General features: G+C 45.9%; 1 protein-coding gene and 1 long non-coding RNA gene across 2 annotated transcripts in view; both read right to left on the reverse strand.

The window, feature by feature from the left end:
• Positions 1-11100, reverse strand: part of wnk1b (WNK lysine deficient protein kinase 1b) — a 186573-nt gene that overhangs the window by 21995 nt on the left and 153478 nt on the right. The window contains exons 20-23 of the mRNA XM_042318524.1: positions 10179-11100; positions 10060-10083; positions 4599-4688; positions 131-217 (exon numbers count right to left, since the gene is read on the reverse strand). The exon at positions 10179-11100 is cut by the window's right edge and continues 349 nt beyond it. Coding sequence (XP_042174458.1) covers positions 131-217; positions 4599-4688; positions 10060-10083; positions 10179-11100 — 1123 coding nt within the window. The remainder of the gene's footprint in view (positions 1-130; positions 218-4598; positions 4689-10059; positions 10084-10178) is intronic.
• On the reverse strand, positions 1209-3727 carry LOC121845964. The gene is made up of 3 exons (XR_006082936.1): positions 2491-3727; positions 2090-2127; positions 1209-1426 (listed from the first exon to the last, which is right to left on the reverse strand). It is a non-coding gene; the product is annotated as an uncharacterized LOC121845964 (long non-coding RNA).

Genomic DNA, 11100 nt, shown 5'->3' on the forward strand with positions numbered 1-11100 from the left:
TAGAAGAAATAGTATTCATATACTTTTTCAAAGGTCAAAAACATACAACTAAATCTGACATTTCAACAACTAATAAATACATTGTCATTCGTCCAGGCCTGAAGGGGGCATGTGTGTGTGGTTATGGTACCTGTGTGGTGACACAGCTGACAGAGACCGTCTCTGGGCTCAGGGCCCTCCTCAGCTGGGCATCCAGGTCTTCCAGAGGCTGCTGGGACTAGTGGGCAACAAGCCGTTATAGACCATAGTCAAACAGACGACAACACATCCTCACACGCTCAGAACACATCAAACTAATTGGTCTCTAGACATGAATTACTGTTGAATTTCATCGAGCAAAATGTTATGAATCACAGCAAACGTTTAGCTTTCATTTTTCTATAAAATATTTGAAAAGACTGAAAGATTTAGGTAAAATCCTAGATTGGGTTTAATTTAGTCAGTCTGTCTTCAAGCCAAGGTATCCAGGTGTTGTTCAAAATCAATATATTAAAAGGACATTTCCCCCTTTCTCAACTTCATATCCCTCACCTCCAGCACCACCCCTTTCTCAACTTCATATCCCTCACCTCCAGCACCACCCCTTTCTCAACTTCATATTCCTCACCTCCAGCACCACCCCTTTCTCAACTTCATATTCCTCACCTCCAGCACCACCCCTTTCTCAACTTCATATTCCTCATCTCCAGCACCACCCCTTTTCTCAACTTCATATTCCTCATCTCCAGCACCACCCCTTTCTCAACTTCATATTCCTCATCTCCAGCACCACCCTTTCTCAACTTCATATTCCTCATCTCCAGTACCACCCCTTTCACAACTTCATATCCCTCATCTCCAGTACCACCCCTTTCACAACTTCATATCCCTCATCTCCAGTACCACCCCTTTCACAACTTCATATCCCTCATCTCCAGTACCACCCCTTTCACAACTTCATATCCCTCATCTCTAGCACCACCCCTTTCTCAACTTCATATTTCACCTCCAGCACCACCCCTTTCTCAACTTCATATTCCTCACCTCCAGCACCACCCCTTTCTCAACTTCATTCCTCACCTCCAGCACCACCCCTTTCTCAACTTCATTCCTCACCTCCAGCACCACCCCTTTCTCAACTTCATTCCTCTCCAGCACCACCCCTTTCTCAATTCATATTCCTCATCTCCAGCACCACCCCTTTCTCAATATCATATTCCTCATCTCCAGCACCACCCCTTTCTCAATATCATATTCCTCATCTCCAGCACCACCCTTTCTCAACTTCATATTCCTCACCTCCAGCACCACCCCTTTCTCAACTTCATATTCCTCACCTCCAGCACCACCCCTTTCTCAACTTCATATCCCTCACCTCCAGCACCACCCTTTCTCAACTTCATATTCCTCACCTCACCACCCCCTTTCTCAACTTCATATTCCTCACCTCCAGCACCACCCCTTTCTCAACTTCCAGTACCCCTTTCCTCATATCCCTCATCTCCAGCACCACCCCTTTCTCAACTTCAATTCATATTCCTCACCTCCAGCACCACCCCTTTCTCAACTTCATTCCTCACCTCCAGCACCACCCCTTTCTCAACTTCATATTCCTCACCTCCAGCACCACCCCTTTCTCAACTTCATATTCCTCACCTCCAGCACCACCCCTTTCTCAACTTCATATCCCTCATCTCCAGCACCACCCCTTTCTCAACTTCATATTCCTCACCTCCAGCACCACCCCTTTCTCAACTTCATATTCCTCACCTCCAGCACCACCCCTTTCTCAACTTCATATTCCTCACCTCCAGCACCACCCCTTTCTCAACTATTCCTCACCTCCAGCACCACCCCTTTCCTCACCTCCAGCACCACCCCTTTCTCTCATATTCCTCAACTCCAGCACCACCCCTTTCTCTTCATATTCCTCTCTCCAGCACCACCCCTTTTCTCATATTCCTCACCTCCAGCACCACCCCTTTATCAACTTCATATTCCTCACCTCCAGCACCACCCCTTTCTCAACTTCATATTCCTCACCTCCAGCACCACCCCTTTCTCAACTTCATATTCCTCACCTCCAGCACCACCCCTTTCTCAACTTCACCTCCAGCACCACCCCTTTCTCAACTTCATATTCCTCACCTCATGTTTGTTTCTCTCCAGCACCACCCCGTTTCTCAACTTCATATTCCTCACCAAAGAACCTCCAGCACCACCCCTTTCTCAACTTCATATCCCTCTCACCTCCAGCACCACCCCTTTTCAACTTCATATTCCTCATCTCCAGCACCACCCCTTTCTCAACTTCATATTCCTCACCTCCAGCACCACCCCTTTCTCAACTTCATATTCCTCATCTCCAGCACCACCCCTTTCTCAACTTCATATTCCTCATCTCCAGCACCACCCCTTTCTCAACTTCATATTCCTCACCTCCAGCACCACCCCTTTCTCAACTTCATATTCCTCATCTCCAGCACCACCCCTTTCTCACTTCCCTTTCACCTCCAGCACCACCCCTTTCTCAACTTCATATCCCTCACTTCCAGCACCACCCCTTTCTCAACTTCATATCCCTCATCTCCAGTACCACCCCTTTCTCAACTTCATATTCCTCACCTCCAGCACCACCCCAAAATTGCACATTTCTGTAGTCAGAAAGATAGTTTCCAATTAGTACACAATTAATTGGAAATTGGCAATACTTCCTCATAATTGGTTAAAATCACGATGCACACCGATGATGTCACTGGAAACATTTCACTTCCATCTTTTTTTTACTACAAAAAATAGAAACGTGACATTTTCACATATGTTGATGTTGGGGTGGTGCTGGAGATGATGAATATGAAGCTGAAAATGTTACAAATATCCCTTTAAAGAATTTCACATCAGAACCATTAGAGCCACAGGAGGCACATGCAGTCGCTTTCTCAAGATCAAATCACCTCAGACCAGAGCAGAGCTTTGAACGGAAAATTACACATAATTCTTAAAGATGAAAGAAAATAATGAACCCCTCTTCCTCACCAATAACAATGCTCTGGTTTGTTCTATTTTTAGATTTGAATGTTCACGCTGTGGACAACACCGTCTGACTGGGTATAAACCAAACTGTAATCTCCACTAGCCTGGGGGAGCCTGTCTTCTCGTCTTTCCTATTTATTCCCTTGTTGATTTAGTTTAAGAAAGAATGCGCTGTGGGAGAGAAAACTCTGTCTGGATGTAATATTTTGCTTGTGGCGAGTCTTCTCTTTCTTCATGGAAGAAAACTATTAAAATATTGTGCTGACAAAAACCACAATGACAAATGAAGATGAGTGATGTTGATCTCCCCAGCCTCCCTAACGGTCTGTCTGGAGAAAGACTGAGGGAGGAGAGAGAGGAAGGAGAAGGACAGAAAGAGGAAAGAGTGAGAGAGGAGCGGGTGAGAGAGTCAAAGAAAGAGTCGAAGAAAGAGAGTGGGATAGAGGTGCAGGAGAAAGAGGGAGACAAGAGACAGACTTCGACAGAGCGAGAGAGAGAGAGATTCAGATGATGAGGAACAGACGTGGTTAATGAGAGTCACAGGTCATCATGCTGCTCCGCCAACACAGAGAGAACCAGAGACAGAGATGTCTTCTTCAGACACTGAACAGATTGAGCCTGATCTGATCTTCATGCGTCACTAGTTTTTACACAGGAGACAAATGAAGATGGGAGGAGGGAGGTGGAGGGATGAAAGAGAGAGAGAGGGGGGGAAAAGAGGGATGATGGAGGGATCTTAACATCACTTAGGAGAGAAAGAGAGAGAGGGGGGTACAGATAGAGGGATGATGGAGGGATCTTAACATCACTTAGGAGAGAAAAGAGAGAGGGGGGTACAGATAGAGGGATGATGGAGGGATCTTAACATCACTTAGGAGAGAAAGAGAGAGAGGGGGGTACAGATAGAGGGATGATGGAGGGATCTTAACATCACTTAGGAGAGAAAGAGAAAGGGGGGGGGTACAGATAGAGGGATGATGGAGGGATCTTAACATCACTTAGAGAGAAAGAGAGAGGGGTGCAGATGAGAGGGATCTTAACATCACTTAGGAGAGAAAGAGAGGGTTCAGATAGAGGGATCTTAACATCACTTAGAGAGAAAGAGAGAGGGGGTGCAGATAGAGGGATGATGGGGGATCTTAACATCACTTAGAGAGAAAGAGAGAGAGGGGTGCAGATAGAGGGATGATGGAGGGATCTTAACATCACTTAGGAGAGAAAAGAGAGGGGGTGCAGATAGAGGGATGATGGAGGGATCTTAACATCACTTAGGAGAGAAAGAGAGAGGGGGTGCAGATAGAGGGATCTTAACATCACTTAGGAGAGAAAGAGAGAGGGGGTGCAGATAGAGGGATGATGGAGGGATCTTAACATCACTTAGGAGAGAAAGAGAGAGAGGGGGTGCAGATAGAGGGATGATGGAGGGATCTTAACATCACTTAGGAGAGAAAGAGAGAGAGAGGGGGGTGCAGATAGAGGGATGATGGAGGGATCTTAACATCACTTAGGAGAGAAAGAGAGAGGGGGTGCAGATAGAGTGATGATGGAGGATCAAAATGGCAGTCAGGAGAAAGAGGGAAAGGCACCTGAGTTAGACAGGGTCCTGGGAAGGGTGCCATGTGGTCTGAGGGAGGAGGGGGGCCAGCCTGAGCCTGATCTGATCCCACAGGCAACACCTAATAAACAGAGGGATGAAGAGAGGGATGAAACAGAGAGAAGAGGAGAGATAGGAGAACATAATGCACTGCAGCCACATGCAGCTGGAAGGACAGGGGATTCTACCTGCTGCTCTCTGACACTGACTGGGACATTAGACAATAAACAAAGACTGTAGTGTTACTTAAGAAATAAGGCCCGAGGAGGTGTGGTATATGGCCAATATACCAAGCGTAAGAACTATTCTTATGCACGATGCAACGTGGAGTGCCTGGATACAGCCGTTAGCCATGGTATATTGGCCATATAGCACCTTTGGGCTCCTGAGTGGCGCAGCGGTCAAAGGCACTGCATCTCAGCGCTTGAGGCGTCACTACAGACGCCCTGGTTCGATTCCAGGCTGTACCACAAATGGTCGTGATTGGGAGTCCCATAGGGTGGCGCACAATTGGCCCAGCGTCGTCCAGGTTTGGCCGGTGTAGGCCGTCATTGTAAATAAGAATTTGTTCTTAACTGACTTGCCTAGTTCAATAAAGGTTAAATAAATACTAATGTACCACGAACCTCCAGGGTGCCTAATTGCTATTATAAACTGGGTGGGTCGAGCCCTGAATGCTGATTGGCTGACAGCCGTGGTATATCAGACCGTATAACACGGGTATGACAAAACATTTTTACTCCTCTAATTACATTGGTAACTGGTTTATAATAGCAGTAAGGCACGCTGGGGGTTATCATGGCAAAGGGCTGTGTCCAGGTACTCCGAATGGCACTGTGCGTAAGAACAGCCCTTAGCTGTGGTATATTTACTGGCCATATACCACAGTATATTGCATCATACCTGTGGTACTGTACATTGTCTGGTATACCACGGCTTTTGGCCAATCAGCATCCAGGAGCCAAATTACCCGGTTCATAATATGGCTTCTCCATTTTTTTCTATACCTTTATTTAACTAGTCAAGTCAGTTAAGAACACATTCTTATTTACAATGACGGCCTACACCGGCCTAACCGCAGTCCCTAACAGTCCCTATGGGCCTCGCTGTGCAGTCCCTATGGGCCTCGCTGTGCAGTCCCTATGGGCCTCCCGCTGTGCAGTCCCTATGGGCCTCGCTGTGCAGTCCCTATGGGCCTCGCTGTGCAGTCCCTATGGGCCTCGCTGTGCAGTCCCTAAGGGCCTCGCTGTGCAGTCCCTAAGGGCCTCGCTGTGCAGTCCCTAAGGGCCTCGCTGTGCAGTCCCTAAGGGCCTCGCTGTGCAGTCCCTAAGGGCCTCGCTGTGAGGTCCCAGTCCGGTCGTGATACAGCCAGGATTCTAACCAGGGCGCCTGTAGTGACACCTAAAGCACTGAGATGCAGTGCCTTAGACCGCTGCATCACTCAGGAGCCCCAGATCAGACATCTACCGGCCCTCGAGGTCAGACATCTACCGGCCCTCGAGGTCAGACATCTACCGGCCCTCGAGGTCAGACATCTACCGGCCCTCGAGGTCAGACATCTACCGGCCCTCTCAGACATCTACCGGCACTCGAGGTCAGACATCTACCGGCCCTCAGGTCAGACATCTACCGGCCCTCGAGGTCAGACATCTACCGGCCCTCGAGGTCAGACATCTACCGGCCCTCGAGGTCAGACATCTACCGGCCTCGAGGTCAGACAGCCCTCGAGGTCAGACATCTACCGGCCTCAAGGTCAGCTCAGACCGGCCCTCAAGGTCAGACATCTACCGGCCTCAAGGTCAGACATCTACCGGCTCAAGGTCAGACATCTACCGGCACTCAAGGTCAGACATCTACTTGCTAAGTCAGACAAATCCCAGATCGGTAGGACATCTACTTTGTAGTTACAATGTTAACATAGCCTAGAAGCTGTTAACATATCTCCTCTAGAAGCTGTTAACCATTAACATATCTCCTCTAGAAGCTGTTAACATATCTCCTCTAGAAGTTAACCATTAACATATCTCCTCTAGAAGCCGTTAACCATTAACATATCTCCTCTAGAAGCCGTTATATCTCCCATTAACATATCTCCTCTAGAAGCCGTTAACCATTAACATATCTCCTCTAGAAGCCGTTAACCATTAACATATCTCCTCTAGAAGCCGTCAACCATTAACATATCTCCTCTAGAAGCCGTTAACCATTAACATATCTCCTCTAGAAGCCGTTAACCATTAACATATCTCCTCTAGAAGCCGTGAACCATTAACATATCTCCTCTAGAAGCTGTTAACCATTAACATATCTCCTCTAGAAGTTGTTAACCATTAACATATCTCCTCTAGAAGCCGTGAACCATTAACATATCTCCTCTAGAAGCCGTTAACCATTAACATATCTCCTCTAGAAGCCGTTAACCATTAACATATCTCCTCTAGAAGCTGTTAACCATTAACATATCTCCTCTAGAAGCTGTTAACCGTTAACATATCTCCTCTAGAAGCTGTTAACATATCTCCTCTAGAAGCTGTTAACATATCTCCTCTAGAAGCTGTTAACATATCTCCTCTAGAAGCTGTTAACATATCTCCTCTAGAAGCTGTTAACATATCTCCTCTAGAAGCTGTTAACATATCTCCTCTAGAAGCTGTTAACATATCTCCTCTAGAAGCTGTTAACATATCTCCTCTAGAAGCTGTTAACATATCTCTAGAAGCCGTTCATTAACATATCTCCTCTAGAAGCTGTTAACATATCTCCTCTAGAAGCTGTTAACATATCTCCTCAGCTGTTAACATATCTCCTCTAGAAGCTGTTAACATATCTCCTCTAGAACCATGTTAACATATCTCCTCTAGAAGCTGTTAACATATCTCCTCTAGAAGCTGTTAACATATCTCCTCTAGAAGCTGTTAACATTAACATATCTCTCTAGAAGCTGTTAACCATTAACATATCTCCTCTAGAAGTGTTAACCATTAACATATCTCCTCTAGAAGCTGTTAACCATTAACATATCTCCTCTAGAAGCTGTTAACCATTAACATATCTCCTCTAGAAGCTGTTAACCATATCTCCTCTAGAAGCTGTTAACCATTAACATATCTCCTCTAGAAGCTGTTAACCATTAACATATCTCCTCTGAAGCTGTTAACATATCTCCTCTAGAAGCTGTTAACATATCTCCTCTAGAAGCTGTTAACATATCTCCTCTAGAAGTTAACATATCTCCTCTAGAAGCTGTTAACATATCTCCTCTAGAAGCTGTTAACATATCTCCTCTAGAAGCTGTTAACATATCTCCTCTAGAAGCTGTTAACCATTAACATATCTCCTCTAGAAGCTGTTCTATCTCCTCTAGAAGCGTTAACCATTAACATATCTCCTCTAGAAGCTGTTAACCGTTAACATATCTCCTCTAGAAGCTGTTAACCATTAACATATCTCCTCTAGAAGCTGTTAACATATCTCCTCTAGAAGCTGTTAACATATCTCCTCTAGAAGCTGTTAACATATCTCCTCTAGAAGCTGTTAACATATCTCCTCTAGAAGCTGTTAACATATCTCCTCTAGAAGCTGTTAACATATCTCCTCTAGAAGCCGTTAACCATTAACATATCTCCTCTAGAAGCCGTTAACCATTAACATATCTCCTCTAGAAGCCGTTAACCATTAACATATCTCCTCTAGAAGCCGTCAACCATTAACATATCTCCTCTAGAAGCCGTTAACCATTAACATATCTCCTCTAGAAGCCGTTAACCATTAACATATCTCCTCTAGAAGCCGTTAACCATTAACATATCTCCTCTGTTAACCATTAACATATCTCCTCTAGAAGCGTGAACCATTAACATATCTCCTCTAGAAGCTGTTAACCATTAACATATCTCCTCTAGAAGCCGTTAACCATTAACATATCTCCTCTAGAAGCCGTTAACCATTAACATATCTCCTCTAGAAGCCGTGAACCATTAACATATCTCCTCTAGAAGCTGTTAACCATTAACATATCTCCTCTAGAAGCTGTTAACCATTAACATATCTCCTCTAGAAGCTGTTAACATATCTCCTCTAGAAGCTGTTAACCATTAACATATCTCCTCTAGAAGCTGTTAACCATTAACATATCTCCTCTAGAAGCTGTTAACCATTAACATATCTCCTCTAGAAGCTGTTAACCATTAACATATCTCCTCTAGAAGCTGTTAACCATTAACATATCTCCTCTAGAAGCTGTTAACATATCTCCTCTAGAAGCTGTTAACATATCTCCTCTAGAAGCTGTTAACATATCTCCTCTAGAAGCTGTTAACATATCTCCTCTAGAAGCTGTTAACATATCTCCTCTAGAAGCTGTTAACATATCTCCTCTAGAAGCTGTTAACATATCTCCTCTAGAAGCTGTTAACATATCTCCTCTAGAAGCTGTTAACATATCTCCTCTAGAAGCTGTTAACATATCTCCTCTAGAAGCTGTTAACCATTAACATATCTCCTCTAGAAGCTGTTAACATATCTCCTCTAGAAGCTGTTAACCATTAACATATCTCCTCTAGAAGCTGTTAACATATCTCCTCTAGAAGCTGTTAACCATTAACATATCTCCTCTAGAAGCTGTTAACATATCTCCTCTAGAAGCTGTTAACATACCGTTAACATATCTCCTCTAGAAGCTGTTAACCGTTAACATATCTCCTCTAGAAGTTAACCATTAACATATCTCCTCTAGAAGCTGTTAACATATCTCCTCTAGAAGCTGTTAACATATCTCCTCTAGAAGCTGTTAACATATCTCCTCTAGAAGCTGTTAACATATCTCCTCTAGAAGCTGTTAACATATCTCCTCTAGAAGCTGTTAACCATTAACATATCTCCTCTAGAAGCTGTTAACATATCTCCTCTAGAAGCTGTTAACCATTAACATATCTCCTCTAGAAGCTGTTAACATATCTCCTCTAGAAGCTGTTAACATATCTCCTCTAGAAGCTGTTAACATATCTCCTCTAGAAGCTGTTAACATATCTCCTCTAGAAGCTGTTAACATATCTCCTCTAGAAGCTGTTAACATATCTCCTCTAGAAGCTGTTAACATATCTCCTCTAGAAGCTGTGTTGAGAAAACCCTAGAAATGACACCATAACTACAGTGGAGGGTTTTAACAACTATATGGTGCGCTACCTGATATCTAGGGGGGATGGACACAGTATAGAATAGAGTGGTTGCCATGCAACAGAAAGCAGAGCAAATGTTCATTCAACAAAATGTTAGGAGACAAAAGCAGTTGATCAAGGAGGTTAACAAAGGCTGTTAAAAGGTGGAGTTGGCACAATCACATGTCAATCATTTGACTTGATTTATTTAACTAACTGGTATAACTGTGTATGTCAACTATGTAATAATGATGTGTCATTCTCAAAAAGACTACAAATACAAAATTACAAACTTACCTTACACAGAGGTGTCATAAAAATCTGAAATGGTTAACAACATACTGTATGTGTTATAAACAGTGCTCTTCAAGCCACATCTAATAAGCTGGCCTCCACATCCATGCTGACTGACTCACCGGTAACCTCGACAGAGGTGCTTTGGCCGGGGTAGTCTGGGTGTAGGTGGAAGGGGTCCCAGCCTGTCCCGGGGTGGTGAGGGGGGTCCCAGAGACATGCCCTGGTCCTGAGGAGGCCAGGGGAGGCTGGAGGGGGCAGGGGGTGCCTGTGGAGCTGGGGGTGGATGAGTGGCCGGTTGGGGAAGAGGTTCCCGGGACACCAGTGCCTCCAGCTGGGTCGACAGAGCCATCGGCTTGGGTGGTTCCACCGCCACCCAGGTCCATGAAGAGGGAGCGAAGCTTCTTATCCAGGGCGTGGATGTCATCGATGCCCAGGGCCACCTCACACTCTCCACACTGGGCATGGGTCTGGTTGGGCATTGTAGCAGGCTGGGGCTGGGTGTGCACCAGGGTGGGCTGGACCACGGGGATGGTGGTGGTGACTGGCTGTAAGGTAGGGACCGTGGCCCCTGGGGCTAGAGAGGCTACAGGCGAGGAGGAAGAAGGGAGCTCTGCACTGGGGTTAGCAATGGAGGGAGCTAGCAGGGGGCCTTGGATAGCCGTGGTGGGGACTACGGTAGTGGTGAGCTGGGGGACAGCAGTGGAAGGGACAGGGAGCTGCTCTGAGCTTCCTCCACTATCACTGCTACAGCTGCTGACCAGGGGGGCCGTGGCAGAATGACAAAGGACTGTAGTGGGTATGGAGGTGGTGGGACCACCAGGGATGGAGCCAGAGGTCTGGGGGAAGGAGGCTGAGGTGGACAGGGTAGTTGTGTTGGGGAGGGTGGGGAGGACAGCAGGGACTGGGGGGGACACAGAGGTGGCTGGGGCAGGGATTGGGGCTGTAACACTAGGTACGGAGGAGACCACGGGTTGGGTCACCGGCAGGGTGAGAGGGGCCTGGGAAAGGAGAGGCTGGGTATCAACAGACTGGAGCTGGGTG

The sequence above is a fragment of the Oncorhynchus tshawytscha genome, unplaced genomic scaffold (assembly GCF_018296145.1).
Source record: "Oncorhynchus tshawytscha isolate Ot180627B unplaced genomic scaffold, Otsh_v2.0 Un_contig_1952_pilon_pilon, whole genome shotgun sequence".
NCBI lineage: Eukaryota > Metazoa > Chordata > Actinopteri > Salmoniformes > Salmonidae > Oncorhynchus > Oncorhynchus tshawytscha.